Raw genomic sequence first — 27654 nt, forward strand, 5'->3', positions numbered from 1 at the left:
CAGAGCCAGTGCGATTGCTCCTCATTAAAGAGCCTCATTCCTCTGTCTTTCCCTTCTAAACACTGGCTTCTGTCCTTGAAGTTACCTAATGGTACTGTGTGCCAATTATAGTCTGAGCCATCATATTTTAATTCTGGGCAGGAGGTATGAAAGCAACAGGGGGAAGGCAAAGGGCATCTTCTGCTATCTGATCCCCTTTTAGAGAGCCTTTCCAGAGGGTCCATCCAACAACTTCACTTCCATCTCATTGATCAGAACTTAGTTACATGGTTATCCCTCAAGGGAGGCTGGGTCATGTGGTCTGCAGCAGACATAATGCACCCTGGATAAAATGGACTTTTGTTCCTAAGGAAGAAGAGGAGGATGAGTATGGGGTAGACAACCTGCAGCATCTGCCATGTAAAGGAGAGGCTAGTTGAGGTAGAACACAAGAAAGATAAGCATGTCTGTGAGGCTAGAACTCAAGGCATAAGGAATGGAGGAGACAAGAGAGGGGTCCAAAGGTGGCCTTGGCCTTATGAGTCTTCCCCTTTCCTCCTTAGCCTGGTGCTCTCCACGAATGAGCAGAAGGTGCAGGTTGCCCAGGACAATTCAGTGTGGTGTCCCAAGGCTTATGGAACTGGCTTTTGATAGCTGTTACCCTGCATGCACCAAGGGACGATGGATTTTTCAGACCATTCATGAGAACTAAAGTTTTCTTTAACCTGAGAATGAAAGATGATTTAACTTCTACTGTGTTACTTTACACAGATATTTGAAAATGGCACCTTGCCTAGCCCTTTCAAAATATAGTTTGATCCAATATGTAAGATACTTAGAGGCAAGACTACTTTTAGGAAATGACTGAATTCTACTGCAATTTAGCCTCCTTGCTGCCACTGTGAAGTTCTTAACCTGGTATAGTTTTTAATTTAAAAAAAAGAAAGAAAAGTGAGTCATGCTATTTATAGGGAATTTCTAAACCATTTCAGAGGGCATAAGAAATGTTTGGTCTCTGCCCATACACTTAGAACAATGGTGAAAAATGTATTGTCTTCCAAATTTCATTCATAAAACTGGCTTTGAGAGGAAAAGATGTGAGGTCTGAACTGTTTTTAGAGTGCTCCATATTTCAGAAGCTACAATGACAACTGTCTTGACAAGTGTCAGTGACAAGATTAGATGTCATACTAACAGAGGCTTTTCTAGTCTTGCTAACCTCATGGCTTAGAGAAGGCCTGTCCCAAAACAGAATGTATAACCACAATCACCTCATCTGTTTAAAAAATTAAAAAACAGAAACAACCTTTGACAAATTTGAAATGTTGTTTGCTAAAATCTGTTGCGAAGATAATCCTTGAACCCTCTGGTAAAATGGAAAATGAGTATTGTAGGTCCTTCAAAAATATCTACAATTACACACCTACAAGCACATAAGGAGTATTCTATCTGAATATTACCTTCGTGTGAGAATGTAGTTTTATCTGGATAAGTGTGCATACCCAATGTTGGCTTAATTTTTAGTGTGACTATTTTAATCATTACTGAATTTTATATGCATATTCATTTACTTTTCACCTTAGATCTAACTGGCTCAAAAGTCCCAATGCTGATTCTGACCAGCTCTTCCGCATGGTAGCTGAGGTCTTCATCCTGTGGTGCAAATCTCACGTAAGGAATATGTGGGCCCTGGATTTAGAGATGGCTGTGAAAGGTACAGACCTCCAAAAACATTCTTGTAATGTTGGCTTTTTTATATCCCCCCACTTAGAACTTCAAGAGGGAAGAGCAAAATTTTGTGATTCAGAATGAAATTAATAATTTGGCATTTTTAACTGGAGACAGCAAAAGCAAGATGTCAAAAGTAAGTCCATTGAAATCATTTCCACAGACTCTTCGATCTAGACCTAAATTATGTATCTTGGATGGATGAAGGGATTAGCTCCATACTGCATTTAGGTCAAACCACGAAAACCAACAGTCTCTACTATTGTTTCTTTGAGAATGAGCCAGAAGAAACTGCTCTCAAATAAGCATGGTCATCACATTTTCTGAATAAATAGCTGTTTGTCTGTCAAAAAGTTTAAGTTTCAAGACTTGCCTAAGGCATTCGAGAGGTCCCCCAAACCAAAACTGCTGTTAGTTTGAAAATAAAACTACTTCTGGTACAGTGAAGCTGCAAAACTACACACACCTAGAGCCACCTTTTGATTAGCTATGAGGAAATTACCTTGCTTTGAAGACTTCGCTAGCACATGTTCTTACAGTAAGCTTGTTTTCCTCCTATCTGGACCATCCAGTAGCTATTTGATTTCAGTTGTGCTGACCTCTTAATGCCTCTATTTTCCATGTGGGTTGCATTCAGAAACCCAAACGTCTGTCATTCCCGCAGGAAATGTTTAAAAGAGGACATAGGGGATCCCTGGGTGACTCAGCGGTTTAGCGCCTGCCTTTGGCCCAGGGCGCGATCCTGGAGTCCTGGGATCAAGTCCCGCGTCGGGCTCCCGGCATGGAGCCTGCTTCTCTCTCTCTCTCTCTCTCTCTCTCTCTCTCTCTCTCTCTCTGTCTATCATGAATAGATAAATAAATAAATACATCTTTTAAGTAAATAAATAAATAAGGACATAACAGATATCTGTCTGTTATGTCTGTCCCTGTAAGAAGAGTAACTTACAGGGAGGGGCGTAGCAGGAATACAGGAGGGGGCCCTGGCCTCCCAGCTCCTCTTGAGTCAGCTCTGCACAGGGCAGCTTTGCTGTTTGGAGTGTAAAGAATTCTCAGATACACTTCAGCAGGTGCCCATAAATACATACAAGACTGACTTAAATGTGATGTTTTATTACCAGCTGTTATGGCTTACTCTTGACTCTGTTTCCATGAGAAGTGTGCCTCAGTGAGAGTTGACTCCATATGTCGTCAAGTATAAGTGATATAATGCCTGAGATGTACGTCTCTCTCATTGCTGGCACAGTGCTGCCTTTGAGGAACATGAAGGTGGAGTGTGCATGGGGACCCCTCAGGAGTGAAAGTCAGTTCTGGAAAGATGATAGTCAATGGTTGGTAGCAAAACCTTTAGAGCATCTTTCCAAATAACCATTTGAGATGAAGACCTATGTACGTGAAACTGCAGACAAGGAGCTGGTATAACAACCAAAAATGAAAACTTCACCACATGTGCGTATGTGCGTAGCTCTAGTTAGCTGCCACCACCCTGAACTTTCCACCCCTTCTGTCTTTTAGCTATGTTCACACTAACCCTTCTTCCAGCATCCAAAAGTTGACTCTTAGTTGAGAATCTTATATACACTGCTTAATAAAGTTTGACATATAAAATTGTGCACATACAAAGGAAAGCGATCAGAAGTATATATTCGTATTCAAGAGTAGTCTTTGCTGCAGAGGAACCTAACTTAAAGTGGATCCCTTTGTGCTTTAGGTAATTTTATTTGATTTTCCAAAATTTATTTTGCATTTAACTTCTGGCAAACAATCTGCTGCTCACGTGAGATATACAAAGACAAGATCTTTCAGACTCCTGATCCTTGGATATTTATCTTAAGTATCCCTCCGAAGGGTCTTCTTACAGCTATTGTTGGCTCTTTTTTGGCTCCATCCACCTACAGAAATTCAATAAATCCCAGAGAGATTTCCTGCTGCCTTCACCTTGGGGTGGAGCCCCTGGCTCTGGGCTGAACCAGCTAGCATCCATTGTTACTGTCAGCGGATGGCAGCAAAGCAATGGAAATGACTCTGACATAAGGAGTTGGATCCCTGGTGAGCAGAAATGGCAAAGACATCTCAGTGCCCTGGTGATGAGTGGCTACTTAGGGTCCTTAGGTTTACACTTGGAAAGAGATGAGGTGACGGAGGATGACATTTCAAAACTAACCTACTAACAAACTAACTGGAAATTCTGTTCGTTCGCATTGCTGAGTGAGGAAAAGGGTATGTTTGTCCGAGGATGGTCATATTCAGAATCTATGCATCTTCCCTGTTGGTAAGGTTTGTCTGCAGGAGAAAACACTTTTGTTTCATTCCCAGTGACCTTCTGTCCTAGTTTTTCCTAAGTTACATGGAAAAGGGTCAATCCTACAGTCTTGAGAATGTGAGGACGGGCCCCAGATGTTAAATGATATTTGCCTTGCTCCTCAGAGTAACAGGTATTCATTCCCATTGATCCTGTGGCCTCAGTTGAGATACAAAGTATAGTAGTAAGTAGGACTAGAGACTGAAAGGAAGCTATATCCTACCCTTGCCCCAGCCATTGAGTGAAGATATAGCCATCCATCATTCATTTAACTCCTCCAAGCCCCAATTTACCAATCTGTACAATGGGCTTGAGCTTACTACCTGACTCCTCCCAGCTCTACTCGGATGCTATGTTTAAAAGTCAGTTTTGAGGGACACCTGGGCAGCTCAGCAGTTGAGCATCTGCCTTTGGCCCAGGGCGTGATCCTTGGGATCCGGGATCAAGTCCCACATCAGGCTCCTTGCAGGGAGTCTGCTTCTCCCTCAGCCTGTGTCACTGCCTCTCTTTCTCTCTCTGTCTCTCATGAATAAATAAATAAAATCTTTTTCAAAATAATAATAAATAAATTAATAAATTAAATAAATAAATAAGTCAGTTTCGAACTACATCTCTAGGATAGAGATAAATGCAGCACATTCTTTCAGATGGAGGCCCCTTTACCTTGCCTCCAGTACGTAGCAACTCATAGCTCTCTCTGGTATGTTATAGAGGTAGAGCTACATATGAGACAATGGAGAGGAGGTATCCTTACCCTCAGTTGAGTCCTCATCACCTTTTCCTCCCTAAAATTAGATGCTCTCTCTACTGCCTAATCAGGATGGTCACTTGTGCTTGCTTTTATCTCCACTCTTACCTGGACTCTGTTGTTGTATAAATGAAGTTGGCCTCAGTGCATATGGCAGTAGCTGCAGAGACCTGTGTACTGGAATGCTGCATGCCTATACACACTGCACACGCCATTGCAGATGGAGAGGGAGGCAGAAACAAAATAATACAGTGGGCCACGCTATTTATACTTGATGAACTGAAGACCAGTTCACAGATGCGTTATTTTTCTGGCAATGAAAGCAGGTATTTTTGGAGAGTTCATTGTATATTTTCTTTATATAACACCAGTTTGCAAATATATGTCAAGCTAAATTGTAACTAAGCTGAGCAAGTTTTTTTTTGTTTTCTTTTGTTTTTAAACTTGTTTTGTTTTCTGGAAAAAATGTCAGCAGCTTCCTCAGAAGGGAATGGTAAGTTAGAACGTGTTTAGCCCAAGAAATGCCAGTCTCTTAACCAAGATTATGAGTAAAAATAGAGTTGTAAGGCAGGAGGTATCAGAGCTCCTTGTTGTTGAAAGCCTCTCCACCCTGTGAGTGTGATTTCAGTGTATTGGAAAAGGAGAAGGAAGATTTTCGAGGCTGAGATTTTCAAGGGTACTCAGACCTACATGTGGGAGTTCGCTTCTTACACCCATCTCCCCTGTTGCTCACTCTCCTCTCTCATCCCCTCTACCACTCATCTTTGTCACTCTGTTTATATTCCTCTTGCTCTGGCACTTGTGCAGTTCCCATACTGTCCCCTCCTCCCTACCTTTCCCCTTCTCCATCTCTCTTCATGTCTCTATCTCCCTCTCTCCCCCTTCCCCTCCCACTCTTCCCTTCTCTATCCTTCCCTCCTGCACCCTTCCCTCCTTTGCTTTCTTTCTGTTGCTTTCTCATTCTCAGACTGGCTTCTGGAAATTCACCTTTCTCCCTAATCTAATGTTGGGTTTACTTGTCTTCACCTCACTTACCCTTTTAGTGGGGATAAGAACTTCAGTGGTGCAGGTTTGTCTGCTTTTAGAAGCCTCTCCCTGTGCTGTCTCAATGCAACACACCATCCACCATGTGTCCTTAAATTTCCTTTCCCACAAGAGTCTATGCTTTGTCCTTACATTCACACATAAAATCATCTGTTTGATCATAAACTACTGTTGATAATGTGTAGGGAAATGGAAAGATTTTGATGGTCTAGGAATTAATAAACTTCTCTTTGGAAAGTATAAAATTTAAAAGTAAAAAGAAAATACTTCCAGCATTGTGAGTATTAGAGAAATCCAAGGAGTTAACCCATCTTAGCAATACGTGAAGAAAAGAAAAGAATGGAACCTCTAGCATGAAAGAGGCTGTGACCTAAGATTTATTTAAAGATCACAGCACCAGAGGGAAAGATGCTCCATGCTTTGGGCAGTGGGCCAATCCTGAATTACCCTGGATATTCCTAGGGTACTTCTTTTTAGCAAATCTCTTTTTAGTGGAAGCGCACATTGCCCCTTAGCTCCGTTCTTCCTTCTCTTTTCACAACCACAGATCTGCTGGAGGTGATAATGTGGTGGGTGGAAGGAGGAAAGAAAGTTGGGGTCTTTGGTTACATGACAGATTGTCTACAGCCCACCCAGGTGAAAAGAGGGAGGTGGGAAGGGGAAAGGCTCTAGATGTAAAGGGTTGGTGTGTGCAGCCAAACCTGAAGCCCACCTGGGTCTGAGCAGCGCATTCTCAGGGAGGCCAGTCTTGCCTTGGGGGCGGAGGTGTATTGTTTGGTTTGGGCGTAAGTCCTTTTGGCCAAATTAACTTCCATCCTAACCTCTTACTCACTCTTCATGCCATGCTCAACTGGCTTCCAGAACTGTTGAATTTCTGTTGTGGTGGCTGAGAAATGGGATCTAAGAAGCTATGACTAACATGTGCTACCTTGTGCCTTGGACCTCTGCTTTTACTGACTCTTCTTGTTTCTTTTCTTTTGTCTTCCCACACAGGCCATGCAAGTAAAGGTACAGGTCAAATGCATGACGTGTCTTTTCTGTCCTAGTATTAGAGGTGCCAGGCTCTGGCCACCCTCTGCACTGTGCTCACCATGGGGGTGGTACAGAACGGATTTTCCCACCTGGAGGTCCCCCTCAGGCCTGCTCCAGGGAAGACACCTGCCCGTCAAAGAGTGAATGTAGGCCTACCCACCCTTGGAATGGGGAAGCCGGGGAAGCCAGCCAAGCCTCACCCTAACTGAGGTCTCCTTGCTATCTCTGCTCCCTTCCCCAGCTGCCCACTCTGCAGCCAGCACACTGACAGAGATAGGGATGCCGACAGGGCCTGAGAGCCCAGGAGGCTCACTTCTTCCTCTGCTGTACCACGTAGGGTCAGGATCCTATGTGGGTCCATGGTCCCAGTCCTTTTACACTGTGTATCTCTGCCTCTTGTGCAAGATTCCCATGATTCAAAGAGTTTTCCAAGGATTAACCTTCAGAATTTGAAATCAGGTGACCATGTGTTTTTGCAAAAAAATAAAAACCATGCATATGGTGGAATAAACCCTAGGACAGCTTTCCAGTGACCCATACAGACTATAAGTTGGAAGTATTTCTCTGAATTCATTAATGTGGTGTGCTACCCTAAGTTATGTGGCAGAGAAAGGGAGATGTGCAGGAACCAGATCACATGCAGCTCTCAGTTAGAAGAGGGAAATGAAGCCATGGCCATGTCAGCTTGGTTCTGGATGTTGACTGACCCAGATGCTTACCTGCTGTGTGACCTTGGGAAAACCACCTATCTTCCCTGGGCATCATGTTCTCACTTATATAACAGCCTTAGTTTTGTATCAAGAGTTAACTGGGAGGATTAGAAGTGCTTTATTTAAGTGGTAGGTACATCAGAGTCACATTACATAGGCAGCATTTATAATAAGAACATGAGATTGGCCAAATAAAATAGAATGAGCAAGAAATTATTTGAATTCTGTATCAGATCTACAGAGTTACATTTTACTATTTACTTGATACCATTCACCTTTTACATTTTTATGTACAGGGCACGTCAGAGTTTATGTACACAAAATGGGGTTCTAGCCTTTATGGATGATTCTCAAGGGTAATGTGGACCAAAAAGGAGTTTTACTTTAGGCACAACCTTTTTAATTTTATGCCTGATGGTGGAATACGTAAGGAACGTCGCAAGCAACTCAGTAAATGAGAGAACTCTCCAGGGTGTCCAAGGGAAGCAGCTTCCACTTTCCACTGTGTTCTAGGACACAGGAATCTGCCTTCTGTAAGCCTCATTTCCTAACCCCTGCACATGTTCCTCACGGCCCCTCCCACTGCTGGACTGGCCTGGCCTGCTATTTTGGAGCACTGGGCACAAGGTTCCCCACAACCAGCCTGGGGTTTACCAGCCTGGAGCTCCACTGTGGTGGCTGTGATGTCACCCCCTGAAGGCACAGTTGCCACAAGCTGGATAAAAGAAATCACATCCATTTTAAGAGTGTCCATTAATGATTCCGAACCTCTTTCACACTTTAGAAGTCAAGTCATTTAAAGAGATAGGTCCAAGGCGGTGTTAATCCCCGCCCTCCTCTCCTCCCAGAAAACCAGGGCCTCAGAAGAGGGGTTCTGTCCCTGGTCTTACACGACCACTCCAGGAGTGGCATCTGGCCTCCTTCACTCCCAGGGCCCAGTGTCCTCGTCCCCATAAACCAACCACAGCACCACCCCCTTGTTCCTGCAAACACTCCGCAAGCACCTCACAAAGCAGAGCTCCGCGGAGCCCCATTTCTCTCCCTCACAGTCCCCACCTTGGTTCCGTGCTCCTGGCATCTAGCTGGGGCCCCGGAGGGCAGCGTGCTCCTCAGAGCTGACTCCACACCAACCTGGCCAACCCAGGGCCTGTCCCTGAGGGCCCACCCTCGGGGCTGTGGCCGGGACCCTGAGAGTTCTCGGGTGGGTGGCTCAGTCCAGTGCCTCGAAGCCCCTCAGAAGCCTGCTGCTCCACCGGGGGGCCTCACTGGGTGGAGGTCCCTGGGGGGGGGGGGGCTCCGCGGAGGGCAGGCATGCCCTCACAGACTTGGAGAGTTCTGCTTTCCGCAGCGTTCCCACCACTTTCTCCAACCAGGTACCAAAGTGGACCCCTTCTGGGTCTTCCCTTTCCCTGTAGGGTGTTCGCTGCCTGGAGGTGGAGGTTGGGGGGCTGCGGTGCTCCAAAACCCCGGCTTCCGCCCTGACCCCAGAGCCGCGGTCCTGCCCTACATGCTCCTGCACCTGTTCGCTGACACCTCGGCATCAGGATTCCCCAGTCTTTCCTGGGGCCCTTTTACCAGTTATCACATCATTCTTTTTGTAAAACAACAGCACCACCAGTTTATCTGTTCATTCGGCCCACAACAAGGCAGCCAAGACTGTAGGTGTTGGTACGGTGGGCGCTGGCACGGTCCTGCGGGTGTGCGCACAAGGGCAGGGTGTGGTCCAGCAGGTCCGTGGGGCGGCCCCGGGGTCCCTCACACAGTGGGTGCACTGTGCTGGCAGATGTGGCAGGCCTGGCCCTGAGGGCCTGGGAGGCAGGCCGCCTGCAAGGGGACGCAGGTCCCGTCGGAATCCCTGAGCCCCTCTGTTTGCCCCTGCCTGCTCCCCCAGTCTGGAGGCCAGGACCAGGAACGGAGGAAGACCAAGCGGAGGGGAGACTTGTATTCCATCCAGACCTCTCTCATCGTGGCCGCGCTCAAGAAGATGCTGCCCATTGGTTTGAATATGTGCACGCCGGGCGATCAGGAGCTGATCTCCCTTGCCAAGGCCCGCTACGGCGCTGTGAGTCCCGGGTCCTATGGCAGTGGTGGGGTGCTCCAGCCGCAGGGTCAACTGGGGGAAACACAGCCTCCTCTCCTCGTCTCTAGAGCTGCCTGGAGAGCATGTACCCCTTGTACATGTGTGTAATTTTTCTTTTGTTCTTATAATGAAGATCCCAGAGAAACTGCCAAGCACTGTCCACCCTTCCCCCGGCCCTGCAGTACATTTCCCCCAGGGATCTCTAGGAATAATATTTAGCATCTCTTTCCATAGAGGGACACAGATGAAGAGGTAAAGGAACATCTGCGGAACAACTTGCACCTGCAGGAAAAGGTGAGGTGGTGGGAGGAGAGCTCGAGAAGGCGTCCGTTGGGCTGTAGGGTGCCACCCCTCTGATTAGTTTACTGATGCTCTCTTTAATATGTTCTAAAAACTGGCTCCAAATACAGGTGTTTAGTTGGTAGGATTAGTTCTCTGCCTTTAATCTTTGCTTTTGTTTGGGGGGCATGGGTGGAGGGGGGGAGAGTTTTTGCCCTTAATTTTTTTTCTTTCCTTTACTGTGACAAAGAGGGTGCAAAGGCATTTAATGAGGTGTTGCCTTCCTACCTACCACTGTGTGAACATCCAGCCCCTGCAGGGGGTTACATTAGGTCTCAAATTGACTTACTGTGAACCTTGTTAAATAAGGAAATGGACACCTGGGGGAATTTTAGCACATCCTGACAAAGTAGCTCTGTGGAGTTGGTATAAACCAAAAACAAACAAACTTTGATTTTAAAGGCTATTTGAGATTCTTTTTTCCAGGCCTGTGAATCTGAACAACCCTTTTCCTCAAATATATTATGCCCTAGATGGAAGATTAAGCTGACACAAACCACCACTTCTTTCCATCCCAAACATATGGAGATAGCAGAGAAAATATACTACAAAAAAGGCAGTAAAAAGAAATCCCAAGTGCCAGAATAAAGAAGACACTCTAAATCACAGGAATGAGAAGAAGTTGACACAATTGGGAAAACTCGTTGAGCTTTCTAAACCAGATATGTTTCTTAGAGGCTGAGGTTTTTAATAACCTTAAAGGAAAAGGAGTGTGGGACCTAACTATCCATGCTCTGCACAGATGTAAAGCAAAAAACTAACATAAAATTAGCCTTAAACCAATAAAACCTATAAATCCCCTGCAGAGACAACCATAAAACCACTTGGAGACTCTCTACCTCTTAGAATATGGGCTGACATACCAATAAATAAAACTCCTCTTGAAGCCAAAGTCATGCTTACAGGGGAAAAAAAAAAAAGCATGAAAGAAAATCTACCACCATTAGAGAGTCAGAAAATGCAACAAAGGGAAGAATCTAAGCCTAAGAAAGTGCAGAAGGAAATTAAAAAAATAAGTGTGATTTAAATACTTAAAGAGCTAAGCATAGCAATAGTATCCATAAAGCAAGACTTGGACTTTTTTTTTAAGTGTTCTCTGTTCCCAATGTGGGGCTCAAACTTACAACCCCAAGATCAAGAGTTGCATACTCCACCAACTGAGCCCAGCAGGTGCCTCTGGATAGTGTTTTTAAAAAAGAGAGTGAATATGGAATTGATCAAGAGCCATATAGTGATTACAAAAATTAAAAGAATTAATCAAAATTAAAAGTCAATTTGTAGACTAAAAAAATAAGCTAGGTACAGCTGAAAAGAGAATCTATGAATTGGAAGATCACTTTCAGGAAGTTAGAATGAGGTACAGTGAGAAAGGGATGGACGTATGACAAGAGTTAAGAGATGCGGACTAGAATGAGAATTTTCTATATAGATCTATAATGTTTCACTGAAGGTAATAGAGAAAACAAGAAAGAAGCAGTGAAACAAGAGTCTCAATTCCTCTGAAACCACATGAGGACCAAAGGCTTTTTAAGTTAAAGGAGAACAGGGATTGCTCACCTTGTGTGTACTTTATTTTTCAGTCTGATGACCCAGCAGTAAAGTGGCAGCTGAACCTCTACAAAGATGTTTTAAAGAGTGAAGAACCGTTCAATCCAGAAAAGACTGTAGAACGTGTACAGAGAATTTCAGCAGCTGTCTTCCACCTGGAGCAGGTAAGGAGCATCTACCCTGAGGACCGAGGAAACAAGACCATGCTGGCAAATATAAAGTCTCTCTCCACACTCAGCTCTTAGTTAGGAGTGTTCTCATAAGACTCCAAAAAAGGGGAAAAAAACCCCAAAAAGGAAAAACAACCATCCAAGCTCACTCCCAGATGTCATCTTCATGCCTCATATAGCAGACTCCTCAATTCTTTCCCCTCCGAGGTTTTTTGTTCTGTTTTGTTTTGATTTTTTTTTTTGTTACAAATTTTTGCTTTTAGATCAGATGACCCCATTCAAATCCCCTACCAGTTGTAAAACTGCTCTTAAGTAATAAACGTCCAAAAGCAGTTGGGAGAAGGAAGAAAACCTCAGACCTCCACAGGCCAAATCATTTGCTGCTGGGACATTTTGCTGACTATAGTTGAGAAATCGAAATTCTTCCAGGGTTGAGATGTCTGGCCTGCAGGCGACTACCTCCTGCCACCCAGTTAGCCTAGTGTGCACCTACCTGTGTGATTTCTGTTCAGGTGGAACAGCCTTTGAGATCCAAGAAGGCGGTCTGGCACAAACTGTTGTCAAAGCAGCGGAAACGGGCAGTGGTGGCCTGTTTCAGGATGGCCCCTCTCTATAACCTGCCCAGGCAAGTATTCTGTCCTTTTCTTCTGGCATGGGAGCCAGTGATGGGAATTGAGGTATCCTCCCAGAGCTGTGCTAGCATGGACACTCATGATCTGAGGGGTAGAAACCAGAGTCCTCCATACATGGTGCCATCACAGTCTGCATATAGTATAATGGCCTGCCAAGGCAGTCCAGGTAAGCAAAAAACTAAAAATGGCTATGATTCCCTAGTGAGCCCTGCCTGCTTTAGCTCATTATCTTACACCCTCAAGTAGGCTCAGTAAGCATATGGAAGCTCTTAGTTTTACAGAGGTGGGGTCCTTTGTGAGGATATAGAGGAACCCTGGAGAAAGAGCTTTCTAAAATGCTTTACCCCAAATGGTATTTCTATGATGAGATACTTGAATGGCCCCCAAATAACTAGGTGTCCTCAGCAGGTCAGGAAGTGTAACTCGAGAATCCTTGAGCACAGTGTATTTACATTCAAGATGAAGAAAGGGCCCTGGCTAGAGATGTCCTAAGAGGCCAGTGATGGGCACATTGCCTTATCTGCATGGTTAGTCTACACTCTGCAGTCAGAAATATGCGAAGGCTTTTCTGGAATGTGCTGTATTAAAATAGGGCAGAGTATCCCTGCAGATTGGGCAAATGTTGACCACTGAGACTTGCCTCAGTGTCACTGGTGATGTGGCAGCTCTCCTGTCCTCAGGTTGATTGCAGGGTCTGCAAGATTGGGCCTGAGATCAGTAAAGAGAACTGCAAATTGAGTATCAGTCTCTGCTTTCTCAACTTGCAAATCAGCATGAACCATCCTCACCTGGTCAGGAAAATTAAACTGAGTCGGAAAAGTATCTTGAGAATCCTACGTACAGAAATGTTTCCTTGGAATACCAGATAAAAGACTTGCCTCTGCGTGACACTGGCTTCATCAGATTGTGCTTCGTGGCCACCGTTTGTCCAGAGTGCCTTTCACCCTGTGCTGGGCCAGCTGGCCAATGGAGCTTTCCCCATAGGGTCTTTGAGGAGAGTAGAGAATCACGGCCTGGGAGACACATACCTGCTTCTACAGGCTTCTTGAGAAAACAGGAGAGTGTCTTTGGAAGAGGATGAGGTACCATAAAATCAAGTGAATTCAAGAATAAAAAGCCAAAAAATGAAGACAAACAGTCATCATGGCTCTGGAGACCACTGACGTCCTGGCAACCAAGTAGAGTTCACAACCCCGTAGAGAAAGCAGAAGTACACAGGATTTTTATCTGTTTCCTGGAGTGGTGACACTCCAAAAAGAATTTCCTTTCTTTTTGGGTAGAGATTCAGGCCTGATGTGCTAATCAAAACTCCAGAAGGGCTCAGCCCTGAGCACATCTCCATAGCCAACAGGGCAAAAATTGCATCTCGCCAAAGAAGCTTTTTTTTTTTTTTTTTCCCTAAATTTGTTCAAAACACTAGGACCACCCTCTCCTATTTTGGTTATTCCTTCAGCAGTTCTGCCCCTGGATAGGCAACAGTAAGCTCAGGGATTCATCATGTGTTTGATGAAGTGCGGCCTGCCCCATCCCTAGGTTTTCCCCTAGTATAGAGGAGCACAGGTAGAGTTTCTAACAACAATAATAAAAGCTAAGAAGCTGATGGTAAAAATCACTCCTTTCTCCATCTTGTCATAATTGAAACTGCATGGAGTTGTCCATTTAATATGCCCTTTAATAGGGCTAGAGGGGTTTATTTGATTATGTGGGAACTATTTCTCTGATGTTAGTTTTTAAAAGACAACCTGTGTGCTTTTCTCCAGACACAAAATTAATAATTTCTTCCTGAGCACCTTTCAACGGGTTTGGCTGGAAAAGGTTAATGAAAAAACTCAGTATGACAGGCTAATACCCATTTTAATGGTAATGTAACCTGTGGAGAGATCTGCTCATTTTCTGCACACTCCTCCCTTCTTGACCATGATTTAACATTACCATAAAAACACAAATTTGTACAATTTTTAAAAAGTACTCTGATTGGTCAGAATTGGAAGAAGGATGGCAATGGTTGGGCTCTACCAGAAACCGTAGCCAGGTCTGGATAATTCTGGTGTTGACCTGCATCATCCTTTTCTCTCTTTCCTGCCTCACCACGATCCTCACATTTGGTAATAAATTAATTGCTACTCAGTGTCATCTTCCCAGGAGTTAGTCCTGGCTTATCGAGACTGAGTGGCTCTTGGCAGCTAGTCAGTGTTCCCAGGTAGGAAACCAGAATCCATGAGGCTCACGGGAGTTATGGGCCAGCACACCTGAGTGTCACCTCCCTAAGGGAGAGCCGGGCACCAACTGGCAAGTTAGAGGGTTCTGGTTTCCTTGAAACAAAAGTCTCTGGTGTACTGCTGGCTCCTCTGACCAATCAGAGGACAAGAATTGTACAAAAGTCTGTCCTGCTTACTAACTGTTAACCACCCAGACTAAAGCAAGGTGTCCCCACGGGACCTGTTGACCTCACTCTCAACCCTTCCGCTCAGGCACCGCTCCATTAACCTCTTCCTCCATGGCTATCAGAGATTTTGGATAGAAACAGAGGAGTATTCCTTTGAAGAGAAACTAGTACAGGATTTGGCTGTAAGTACTGACTCAGCTGGAAGCAGGCGTGGGTGTGAGTGAAACTGACTTTTGTGTTCGTGTGTGTGTGTGTGTGTGTGTGTGTGTGTGTGTTACAACAGGTAAACATTCACAAAGAACTGGGCACATCAATTTGGAAAGAACTAACTGTAGAAGTTACCCGTAGGAGGCAGAGGATGAATTTCCCCTGGAGGTGCTAGTACTGTTATCATCCTCCTCATCATCATTAACAACTAATATTTCCTGGGATGCGCAGCCATGCAATGGAAGGTCACGCTAAGTTAAGTTCTGAGCACCGTCGGTTGCAGGAGGCGCCCGCTCCCCCACCCCAGCCGTAGCCAAGACTCTGCATTTCCAGTCAGTAGCTCTGCTTTAGGGAAGGCGTGTCTGAGTCCCCTTCCCGTACCCCACGTTTCTGGATCTGGCCCTTCAGAAATTCATCATGCCCGGTCTCTAACAGGCTTCATGCTCTGAAACCACGTAAGACGACACGCAGGGGAGAAAAGCTTGTTGCAGAAGCACCGCAGAGCCTCACTGTGGTGCAGACAGAAAATAAGCCCTCTTCTCCTTTGGCCAAGCCACGGTTTTGTTTGTTGTTTTGTTTCTTTAATCCTACGTACCTCTCCCGTTTATTTTTTCTCTTATCCCTTACTCTCTCTGATACTCTTGCTCTGTGTTTCTCAGGCTTTCTCCTGTTTCTCTTTCCATCTCCCTCTGTTTCTTTTCCTTCTCCCCTCTTTTTTGCTTTTGACCTTTTATTCCTTACATTTGTCTTTGTTCTTTCCCTACACTCCCATCAGTGAGAGTGACAGTTCCTTGGTTTGCCCAGTTTCTTGATTAGTGTGAAGTTGACAGCATCCTTTCGGCCTCCACTTCTGAACCATTCACGCAGCCTATGTAGTTCTCACCAATTTCCTAAGCATGGTACAGCCTGCAGGCTCCGGCGCTGCTGGAGACTCACGTCTACCTCTTGCATCAGGTGCTATTTCCTTTTCTATAAAAGGAGATTGGGAAGAGACTTAATAATAAGAGGAGACACTGCAAGGCTTGCCGCTCCAGGATGGCATCTCTCAGGAACAATAAGGTTTCTAGAATCAACAGTGAGGTTAAGAAAGAAATGTCTAGCTGGGTTGAGTCTAGAATAGCGTCAGGTCTCAAATGGCCCCAGTGCTCTATCACCCTTCCCCCGTTCCCCGCCCCCCCCCCCCCCCCCCCGTCCGCCCCATATTTCCAGCCCAGCTCTCCAAGAGAAATTTCAGGTGCGGCTGAGAGATCCAGCCTCCCGGGGGGTCTCCAGGGCTTCCCTCCTGAACTCAGGTGCCCAGGACTTGCATGAGAGTTCTGCTGACGGGGGTCTGCAGCTCCTCCCCTGTGGCCAGGCTGTTGCTTTTCCTTCATCTCGTTTGAACCTAAAATGGCAATGATTCTCTGATTGGCTGAAAACAATATATATTTATGTCCCAAACCTTGCATCCTTGGGGCTTCTTGTCCTGAAATAAACACATGACATAGTGGTTTCTCTTTGTGCTTTTATCTGATGCACCCTGTACCTTGCGCTTTACCTTCTTTGTTCGCATGCGTTTTTGTGGCATGTGCTGCTATCCATGCCTAAAACCTGTCTGCCTTAATTTGTGTAGAAATCCCCCAAGGAGGAAGAGGAGGAGGAGGAGGAGACAGAAAAGCAACCAGACCCACTTCATCAGATTATTCTCCATTTTAGCCGCAATGCTCTCACGGAGAGGAGGTCAGCACCACCGGAGCTCCCTGCTTCTGCTCTGCACCAGGCACAGCTCTGCCAGCCCCACACCACTGACTCACAGATGGCAGTGCCCAGAAAGGGGAGGCCAGATTTGAGCAGCCTCCTTGCTGTCCTATCACTGGCCATCAAGAAACATCTAGGGAAAATATATAAGCCACAGTCCCCTCATCATCATGCCAGACACGGAGGCTGAAGATGATTAGCCTGAAACTGTAGCCTTCGTCTCTGAATTCTGTCAGCCAGCACTGAGTCACATTTTGGGGCCGTTTCTAAGAATCAGCGCAGGAGAAGGGTTTTAGTTTTGTTTTGTTTTGTTTTAGGATTTTATTTATTTATTTATGAGAAACACAGAGACAGATAGGGAGAAACAGGCTCCCTGCAGGAGCCTGACATGGAACTCGATTCTGGGACCCAGGATCACGCCCTGAGCTGAAGGCAGGCGCTCAACCACTGAGCCACCCTGGCATCCCTGGGAGAAGGGGTTTTCTTTCTTTCTTTTTTTCTTTTTTTTTTCTATATATTTTTTATTGGAGGTCGATATGCCAACATATAGCATAACACCCAGTGCTCAGCCTGTCAAGTGCCCCCGTCAGTGCCCGTCACCCAGTCACCCCATCCCCCCCACCTCCCTTTCCACCACCCCTTGTTCCTTTCCCAGAGTCAGGAGTCTCTCATGTTCTGTCACCCTCACTGATATTTCCCACTCATTTTTCTCTTGAGAAAGCGTTTTCTAATGAACTCATTAGTGCATATAACTTAAGATCTCTATGGCTCTTAGTCTTTTCTGCTGGGTCCAAAAAGTAGCCTGCTAAATATGTACTCCATTCTTTCCAGCAAATTGGAAGACGACCCCTTGTACACATCCTATTCCAGCATGATGGCCAAGGTACACCTGAGTTTCTGCCTGTTGTCTCAGTATTCCTGCCTTCACCTTTACCTCCGCAGACACATGGAAATGGTTGTTTTGAGCAGCAGCCCACAGGACTCGGTCAGAACATGGGCTCCAGGCACTGCACAGTTCGCGTGCCACGGGGGTGACATTAGCAAAAGCCATTCTACCATCCTCGTAAGGAAACCTTAAAGCTTTGCAGGAACAGTGGGTCCAGTGGCTTGTTCACATGGGAGTTCCAGGCCAACCACATGGAGTCCAGGCATACACACTATCCTTGCATTTTCAGCCCACACTGAGAGTGCCTCCAAAAGTTCAAACGTGTCTGTAGGTGAAGGAAGTTCAGTACGTTTGGAAACAGGCTTTAGCAACTGGAATGAGATTCAGTGCTCTAGTAGAGAGAGGCAGAGGCCATTCCTCCTACATGACAGGGAAGGACGGCCGCCTCTGGAATGCTGAGTGGTAGGGACACTGCTCCTTCTCAAATGGGAACCCTTCATGGAAGGCAGAGAAGGGAAGATGTTGGGGTACAGGGGCACCTGTTCCTTTACATGCGGTACCTAGGGTTACATCCTAGGTATCTCCAGTCTTCTTGCCGAATGCCTGGTTTTTGCTTAGAAAGGGACAGCTCCCTGTACTCCTAGCTCCATTTATACCAGAACTCTACTAGGTTAGAAGAGTTCAGCTCTGTGGTTAAACCAGATAGGTTCCTGTTGACTGTATGAGCTCGGTGCTCCCATCTCTCATCTCTGAACACCTTAGTAACTGCAAAGAACACGTTTTGAGTAGAATGTTGCCCTGCAGTGGTCACAGTATTCTTGGTTTCACCAAGGACTGAGGTCCCAACATGCCTGTCAGTTACATGCTGTCCCCTGCCTTTGCACAGCAGGACAGCCTTGTCTATTAGACTCACATTCATTTGTCTCTTTTCCCTGCTCCATGGAATCTAGAGTTGTCAGAGCGGGGAGGATGAAGAAGAGGAGGAAGACAAGGAGAAAACATTTGAAGTAAGTTTTTACTAAGATTGAAGATAGGGCCATGCTCCAAAGCCAAAGACGACCAGCATGCCTTCAGAAGTGGGTGCTGACATTGACCATGTGGCTCACCTGCCACATGTATGTGGTGGCAAATACACAAGGCCGCATGCACGAAGCACACCCATTAGATGTGGCTCTACTGCCTGTTTTCCAGCCTAATGAAAGGTATCAGGAAGCCATTCAGTCAGCAAACCCCCCTCATGGGTTTGGGCTTCTGGGAAATTTTGCTCTATTACCCAATGTAGTAACAGAGACCAGAGAAGGACAAATTCAAACATCCAGAGATGAAAACTCAAAGCAATGGAGACACCAGGATGGTTTTTGCACTACTGTTCTGTAAACGTCAGGGACACTGAATCTCCCAAGATAAAGCCATATGAGTTTACTTGTACGCTCTTCATGGACGAAGTATACAACAATAAAAGTAAATTAACATAATTACAGTTCTGGAAGGCCTTAACTTTCTAGTATTCCATATCTTGTAGAGTCTCTGTTAATGGTGATCTGAGCATTCTAAATAAGTGGTTGTTTCCTACGTTCAGGCAGATAGGCTTTAGTTGACTCCCAGCAAGCGGAATGACGGAACATTGAAAACAAACACTTAAACCTAGGATCACTTCCTATAATTATGATATTACCGGGAAATGAGCTATGTTTCCTACCAGTGCACAAAAGTGGAAACTTCAACATCAAAACATGAGTGAATTGTGGATGGACACTTTTGGAAAGCAGAGGTAGTGTCTGGAAATAAACTTCAGAAATCTTCTTTATCCAAAATTACATGTGTTGCCTTCCTTAGACAAGTAAAGATTCTCTCAGCTTACCTTAGCAGGGCAAATTACCTGAAAAGAAACAAATCTTTCCCTACTTGATTTTTTTTTCCAGGAGAAAGAAATGGAAAAGCAGAAAACTCTCTATCAACAAGCACGGCTGCATGAGCGTGGAGCTGCAGAGATGGTCCTTCAGATGATAAGTGCCAGCAAAGGTGATTCCAAGATTTTGTGGATAGGCCCCTAGGCCCCTGTCGCTGCCACAGATAACATGCTGTGACATGAAGTCATTATTAAAGAGTCCTGATAAAGCCCCGTAGACGCGATTTACCCTCTGTTTCCTTGGTGACTCAATCGACTCTTCACCGTGGCAGGTGAGATGAGCCCCATGGTGGTTGAGACTCTGAAGCTGGGGATCGCCATTCTGAATGGGGGCAACGCTGGTGTACAACAGGTACTGGGGACTCGTAGTGGGTGGTGCAGACTTCTCAGGGTATTGCCATTTCGACAGCCTTCATGTTTCAGGGAAGAGGTATCAGATCTGCTACAGAGAGGGCCACTCAGCATCACCTTTGCTGGTGTTTGTCCTCTGTGGCCAGTTATATCAGAATAGCTGGGAACATAGATAAATCCAGAGCTAAGAGCTGACAGATAAATGTGTGCTTGGTAAAGAGGGTTTACCCAGGGTTCAAAGCAAAAAAACACTTAAGTTTTTCATCATCAGAGATTTTTTGGACAGTTTCTAAGCCTTAGATTTGTATTTTAATCATTTCACATGTTAGCTGCCTCGCCATGAGCAAGGACCCCGTTGGTTAATGAAGTGCCTAACCCCACACATCTGTTGTGTGTTCATTCATTTGCTTATTCGTTCGGTCATAGTTTTATGATTGCTGACTATCCACTAAGGTCAGGCTCTGTTCTGGGATGGAGGGTGTAGCAGTGAATTCTGTAGCTCAAAACCCCCGCCACCATGCATTCAGTGAGACGACACACAGCAGCATAGTGTGGGGCTCCGGGAACATGGAATCCATTCAGCAGTCTGAATCTAAACTGGCTGCAAGATGCAGGAATATTCTAGTGTTTCCAGGGCACTCCAGGCTCTGGCTGAAAACATCTGTGTGTACAGGAAAGTGACATTTCAAAGATTCTTGGCATTTGTGAGGATTATATCACAGAGCCTGTGAGAATCTCCAAATTTATAACTATCATTATCACATATCATTTGTCCCAGCCTTTAATTCATCCCAAACAAATTTCTTACAAAAGAACTACCATTTTCTGAGACACCTTTCACTTTCTGTTCCCTACCATCACCACCAGGTCCTTGTAGGACCTTTTTTTTTTTTTTTATTTAACTTTTTTATGATGTCAGACAAAGTCCCTGCCTTCTCAGTAACAAAGAACAGAGAAAACAAAGTCTGATTATGAAAGATACTCTCTGCTAAGCTTGTGACTGGCTGAGCTCCTTGTTCCAGTGCACCAAACTCAGCACCAGTTCTTCAGACTGGACTTCAGCACCATTTTACTAGATCTGTGTCCTGGTGCTTGGTTCCAAATGGAAGAAACTTCAAACAGTAAATCTATGAATGTCAATGATCTACTGTACTACCCTAGAAGAAATACCAGTGGCCCTCTATAAAATAAAATATCCCAAAAAATACATAAATAAAATAGAATATCCACCTGAGGAGATTCTGGTTCCAGAAGAGGGTGGGGCTCAGGCACACGGAAGGTTTAAATCCACAGGTGATTCTAATGCATATCCAAGTTTACAGACCACCACCCTGGATATGAATCCATGTGACTAGGACTTGACATGTCTCCATTAAAATTGGGAGGGTCAGTGCTTATGGCATAATTTACATTGATTTTCCTTTTAAAATGTGTCTCCCTTATAGAAAATGCTAGATTACCTAAAGGAGAAAAAGGATGCTGGATTCTTTCAAAGCCTGTCTGGTCTTATGCAGTCTTGCAGGTAAATATGGGAAAACCACCTATAGGATTTTTTTTTCCTCTTTAGAAGAAAGTGGAATGGGGCGGAAGGGGGGTACTACAAAATAAGCTTATCATTCGTGGAATTGTTGAGGAAGGACTTACCTGCTTTAGAAAGCTAAGAGGATGGGTATGATGGTATTACCTCCTTTTTTTGGCATGTTGTTTTCCTTAGAGCTGAGCTCCTAAAATATATGCTCATAAAAGTCAAACCAGAAAAGAATGGAAAGAAGAAGACTACCTCACTATGACTCGAGGCCATGTTTTCATTAGACCCATTAGACACTTTGTTAATTGTTATCCTTAACAGTTCTTTGGGCCAAAATAAGTATTTGGTTGGTACAGATTTTGACACATCCATTTCAACAGAAGTGCATCCTAACATGGGAACATTTTCTCATAGCCTGAAAAACAAAACATTAAACTTTCCACTTTTATTATCATGTGTGCAAGCCTCCGCTCATGGCTAACCCCCTGACAGATGAACAGTCCATAACCAGAAGTTGTAAGGTTACCATACTCACTCATTTTGGAAACAAGCCAGCAATCTAAGTGTCAGCTTATTCTCTAAGATTCATATGTATTTTGAATAGTCGGTAACTTGTTCTGAAAGAAATCGAAGTTATAATTATCTAGCTAATTTGCCTCTAATATTCTTAAAAATAGGGCATTAGGTTTTCCACTTAAAAATTTGCAGGATAGACATACTTTGTTTTGATGGACTTCATAATTTTGCTAACCTTATTTGATGGAGTAATATTGTATGTACCCCAGGGTTACCAGGAGCGTATTTGAGCTGCAATAGAATCCCTTACTCTGGGCTCCGTTCTCCCCCCAACAACAACAATTTGTTTATTACCTCTCTCAGGAAAAGAAAATGTAATATTGCTAGGCCTGACTCACAGAGGGTAAAATAGTCCATTTGGACTCAGAATGGCAAAACTCAAGTCAGTTCACTTCCATATTGCCCATGAAATTCTCAATTAAATTTCTGAGTGTTCCCTTAATCTGTAATACTTCATATTACTAAACTCATTTATAATGATGGCTTAGAGGGACGGGTGACATACCTTTAGAGGCCAAGTGAGAACTAACAAGTTTTAAGATATTTTAAGGATTTTTGTTGATTATGAAAATAACACAGATTTGTAAACTATTGAAACATTAGAGAAATAAAAACATCTGAAATGAGTGCTTTGGGATGGAGTAAGGGTCAGAAATGTCTGTTCCACAGATAGTCTCCTGAATCAGAACTGCTGCTTTGAAGCAGCTCTGTCCAAATGTCCTGTACCTCTGCTGTCTTCCCTTGGCAGCAAAGTTAGAATAGAAGAATGGTTTTGAGTTATTGAGAGAACCTTTTTACAGCAGGATCTGGGGAAAACCAACAGTATGGCAATAGGAATTTTCGCTGTTTTCTCTTTAAACTTTTTTTTTTAAGACTTTCTTTATTCATGAAAGACACAGAGAGGGAGAGGCAGAGACATAGGCAGAGGGAGAAGCAGACTCCTCACAGGGAGCCCAATGGTGGGACTCGATCCCAGGACCCTGGGATCACGACATGACCCGAAGGCAGACGCTCAACCACTGAGCCCCCCCAGGTGTCCCTCTCTTTAGAATTTAAATTGCAGAAAATATGTGGCTCCCTAATAGGAAAAAGAAATGCTGTTTTTTTCCATAACGTCTTTCCAATCCAATGGTCATTCCCTTTGCCCAGTGGTAAAGGGAATACAGAGTTTCACGGAATCTTAATGGATTCAGCCATAAGCTGCCCTAACAGCTGCATTTTTGTGAGACTTTATGTCATGTTCTATGAAGCCTTTGAGATTGGAGAAAGTGCGTCTGTTAGAGAAATAGAATGGGCCCCAACTGGAAATAATAGGCTTATCCATTTTCCTCATTATCAAGCTCTCTGGTTGTACCAGGGGCTCCTGGCTAAGTAGGATTTGGTGGTGGCCGTGACTGGAAAATTTGGAGGAAGTGGGGAGCAAATAAAAGAAGGCTAACTTGTTACAGATTCAGAAATACCTAGGGACGCCATTGCCTCCAGAAGGCTTAATCATAGCTCCTGTGGGCTTCTGAGTGACACAGGAATTCTAAAAGGATGTGGCCCTTTGAAATCTGAAATTTGTAGCCCTTTCCATCAGTATTCATGTAAACAGTAAAAACTATAATTCCTTCTAAGTCGCAGAGAAAATAGGTTAAAAAAAAAGGTGGGAGGTGGAAATTAGTGCAGTTTAAACTTTCTTTTGGGAAATCTTCAAAACAGATTATTCCTTCTTTATTTGGGAGATCTTTCTAAATCACCGTGCAGAAGAAAGGACTCAAGTTCGACAAACAAGGACAGTCTTAAGTTTTTCTGAGCCCTCCGCGTGCATGCCTGCGAGCTCTAGCAGCCTTGGACAGCACTCCTGACACAAATGCAGGGAACTACTAGACTTTCAACCGCCCTATACAGGAGTTTCATTATACGTGAAACTCTGTATGTGTATGTGTATTATAACGCAAGGACAAGATATTCTCAGTCAGTAGGTACAGTGACATTAGAAATCCATTGTCTTGGCATGCGTAGGCCTGAACCTTGTTTTCTCTGGTCTCTTGCAAGTGTCCTTGATTTGAATGCCTTTGAGAGGCAGAATAAAGCTGAAGGCCTGGGGATGGTTACTGAGGAAGGAACACGTAAGTCACTAACACATGTGAAGGCTGTTCTCTTCCTGATTACCATAATTAACTATTCCTGGTTAGAGCCCCTGCTCGGTGCCTCTTAATTTGCAGGGACTTGCTCGATTTCAGCAAAACAGTCCCATTAGTAGCTTTGATACAGGCTGGATGTGTTCACCATGTCAGCCTTGACTAAAAACAGTTTATTGTGGTTTTTATGGGTTTTCTTACTTTGCATTCTTCTGTTTTTCTCTTATCACCAGTCATTGTTCGAGAGCGTGGTAAGTTTGAGTTTCTGACCCGAGTTGTCTACTATGTGTGTGTGAGTGAGTCCTAAAGGACTTATTTAATTGCCGCCGCACAGGCACATTTTTTAGGCTTGGAAGTTGCATGTGAAGCTTAACTCAGCAGTTTGATGCCTAATTAAAGAAATGCCTTCTCTCTGTAAAGCATGGATTATGGACCATGAGCCACTACTGCCATTAGCCAAGCTGTTTTCCTTACAAATGCATCCGGGGGCTCGATATTTTAGCTTTGTTGGTCATTATGTTCTGTAGCCTCAGTTTCAGGCCAATCAGCTTTTTCCTCACTCACTGAAAGTTCCCTTTCCGAACAGTTCTGACAATAAGCCCTTTGTCATTTTTATAGTCGTTTGCCTTGGAAAGTGTTCTGGGTTGAGAAGCCAAACAAATGCTCACCAATATTCTGTTTTCAAGGTGAAAAAGTACTCCAGAATGATGAGTTTACACGAGACCTCTTTAGATTCCTGCAGTTACTTTGTGAAGGACATAACAGTGGTAAGTGGAACAGATTGATTTTTCAAAGGAAAACAACATTCAGGTGCCAAATTATGATTCAGCTCAGGATGCCACATTTAATTCAACCAGCTGCTAACTCAAAGACAACAGTTAATCTATTCCTCAATAAAAAAAAAATTTTTTTTAACTCTATGGAAAAAGAACTTGAACTTCAGGGCTGATGTTATTTAGTGCCACCCAGGCTAAGTTGCTGCAAGAATCTTCAGATGGTGAATGTAAATACCCACCCCTTTCTGTCAAGTCCCTCGGGGCTCATTAAGTCCACTTTCTGGCATCACCAGGATGAGCGGGCTCAGGGCAGAGCTCTGTCCTACAGGACCTGCCAGGACCCAAACAGGGTGCTCTTGTAAGGCTTTTCATGTAGTAGATCTCTCCTGAGTTTAGCCAAGAGGGCTTGCCCAGCTCCCTAGGCATGATAAGAACAGGCTTTGACTCAGCCCTGGTGTTCTTAGACTTTCAGAACTTCCTACGGACTCAGATGGGCAATACCACCACTGTAAACGTCATCATCAGTACCGTGGACTACCTCCTACGTCTACAGGTCAGTGGGTCTCAGACGATGGCATGGCTTACGTACATTTCCAGAAGCTATAGACAGTTGCAAGGGATCAAGGGAGGCCCAGAATGCAGTCGAGCCCCAATAAGAAAGGTGTTATAATCTATGTCCACACACTTATGGGAAGTCAAATGCCTAAAGATGTGTATTTGAAGACTGAAATGGGGGAGTGGTTAAATATCAAATCATCTAGTATAAAATGCTGGTTTACCTCAGTTTTGCCAATGAAAACCTCCCGTCAGTGCCCAAGAGCTATGATACATGAATGAAAACAGATTTTTCACCAGGAAAAAGTCCAGAAGGTGGTAGGAGCAAAATGAGTCTACAAGTTCTTAGTACTTGAGAAGCCTCTCAGTTTAACTGTTGGAAGGAAAATCCAAATGATACCAGGAAAATCTACACAAAACATAAAAAAAAGATACTCTCTTCTCTCTGCTAACTGTTCATCCGGGTTCTGCCACTTACCAGTTATAACCTGGACCAAATCTATTTAACCTCCCTGTGTTCTGATTCCCTCATCTGTAGAATGGATAGTGCCTCATAGGGTGGTAGTAAAGATGCAGAGATTTAACATATGAGTAAGAACGCCACCGGGCCTCTGACAGTGTGAGGTAGCTGTTGTGTTGCTACTCTGATGCCAATTATTTGGATGAGTAGCAGTATTACCTTTAGTATATATTTTTCATTGTGAATAAGTTGTCCTGCATCATAGTCACCCATGTCCAGCTGAACACCATCCTCTCTCCTATCGTTCCTTCTTAAAGAAGCATATCCACTTAAAGATGGTAAGGATTAGAGATCTCTGTGCTTTATCCTATGTTTCTGTCATAACAAAGAGGTCATAGACATGTAGGATTCTCTTGTACTCTTCCTGAACATTGGGTTTAGCTTCACTGACTGAAGTTTAAGAAATACTAAACTCTCCTTGTTTGTTCTTAGGAATCCATCAGTGATTTCTACTGGTATTATTCAGGGAAGGACGTCATTGATGAATCTGGACAGCACAATTTTTCCAAAGCTCTGGCAGTCACGAAGCAGATTTTCAATTCTCTTACAGAATACATCCAGGTATGTGCTACAGAGTAGAAGCTTGAAAACAGAACATTTTTAACATTCCCATATTATATATCACCCTAGAATATTTGGACACGTAAATATGAATTGTACATCCAGCCCTAGCACTAACAATATTTATCTACAAATAGGAATCAAGCGTATTAAGAGTACTACACACTATGAGAAGCTGTAGTTTATGGTCCTGTAACCAATTCATAGCATTGTCACACTCTATTTGCATTTATCTAGCTACATTTTCCTTTCCCTTCTAGATTGAAAGTTTTTTGTGGGCAGAATTTCAGTCTTAAAATTCTTCCATTTCTAGCACTTGCAATATATCATAGGTATTCAGTATGCATGGGGAGTAGAGTGGAGAAATAATTGATAGAATGAAGGAATAAAAGGATAAATGATGTTATCTTGAGTCTCAAGATCAGGAATTTATAAGATCCTATAATTTGTCAGAAATTAACTCTATGGAAAAGGTAACTTGAGCAGCACATAAACTATTTCCAGTTGAATATTTAGATCTTATGGCATTCTTTCTCAGTTTACAATAGTCTCTGGTCATTGCCTAAGGTGCTCTAATGATTGTGAAAAGGAATAGAGCATGTACTCAGGCATAATTTGCTATGAAATCAGTAGCCCTATCACAGTCCTCTGGGGTATAGCATGAGATTTTTAAAAACCGTCTAATGAGCCAACTGGCACACTGCAATCATATTTACTTATTAAACACAAAACTAAGACTATCAACTTGAAAGGAAGACTTTAAGGGAGAGAACAATCCTTGTTTTACTGGATCCTAAGAACATAGAGAACCATAGAAACAGGTGACTAATCTGAAGTGTCACAGAATGTGAAATACCTGTGAAGGTCATTGAACAGATTTGACAAGCATTTGATTTGTGCCCTGTGGAAGCCATCCTAATCTTCAGAATTTCCCTTGGAACACTTAACCCAAAAGTAAAAAAAAGCAGCTTATTTTTGGTAAATGTGAGTTTCTTGCAAAAACTGGCTTTGTTCTAAAAAGGATCTAGAGGATTCCAGGGATCAGACACCAAATGTACATGAACAGTGATTTTTTTAAAATATTTATTTATTTGAGAAAGAGCACAAGCAGGGGTGGGGGCAGAGGCAGAGGGAGAAGCAGACTCCCTGCTGAGCAGGGAGCCGCAACATGTGGCTCAATCCTGGGACCCTGAGATCATGACCTGAGCCGAAGGCAGATGCTAACTGACT

At 44.0% G+C, this 27654-nt stretch overlaps 1 protein-coding gene across 4 annotated transcripts in view; it reads left to right on the plus strand.

The window, feature by feature from the left end:
• RYR3 (ryanodine receptor 3) overlaps positions 1-27654 on the plus strand; it is a 508658-nt gene that overhangs the window by 450336 nt on the left and 30668 nt on the right. For 2 of the 4 annotated variants that reach the window (XM_041743628.1, XM_041743630.1), the window contains exons 68-85: positions 1563-1650; positions 1751-1843; positions 9432-9602; positions 9855-9914; positions 11540-11671; positions 12190-12302; positions 14070-14169; positions 16515-16621; positions 17471-17522; positions 18476-18532; positions 19448-19547; positions 19707-19786; positions 21231-21307; positions 23927-24000; positions 24246-24263; positions 24699-24779; positions 25253-25341; positions 26296-26424. In XM_041743628.1, the coding sequence (XP_041599562.1) occupies positions 1563-1650; positions 1751-1843; positions 9432-9602; positions 9855-9914; positions 11540-11671; positions 12190-12302; positions 14070-14169; positions 16515-16621; positions 17471-17522; positions 18476-18532; positions 19448-19547; positions 19707-19786; positions 21231-21307; positions 23927-24000; positions 24246-24263; positions 24699-24779; positions 25253-25341; positions 26296-26424 (1621 nt within the window). Of the gene's footprint in view, positions 1-1562; positions 1651-1750; positions 1844-9431; positions 9603-9854; positions 9915-11539; positions 11672-12189; positions 12303-14069; positions 14170-14780; positions 14878-16514; positions 16622-17470; positions 17523-18475; positions 18533-19447; positions 19548-19706; positions 19787-21230; positions 21308-23926; positions 24001-24245; positions 24264-24698; positions 24780-25252; positions 25342-26295; positions 26425-27654 lie in introns of all 4 variants that reach the window. The other 2 variants (XM_041743631.1, XM_041743629.1) reach the window with 2 other exon arrangements.

This window comes from Vulpes lagopus, chromosome 2 (genome assembly GCF_018345385.1).
Source record: "Vulpes lagopus strain Blue_001 chromosome 2, ASM1834538v1, whole genome shotgun sequence".
Classification (NCBI taxonomy): Eukaryota; Metazoa; Chordata; class Mammalia; order Carnivora; family Canidae; genus Vulpes; species Vulpes lagopus.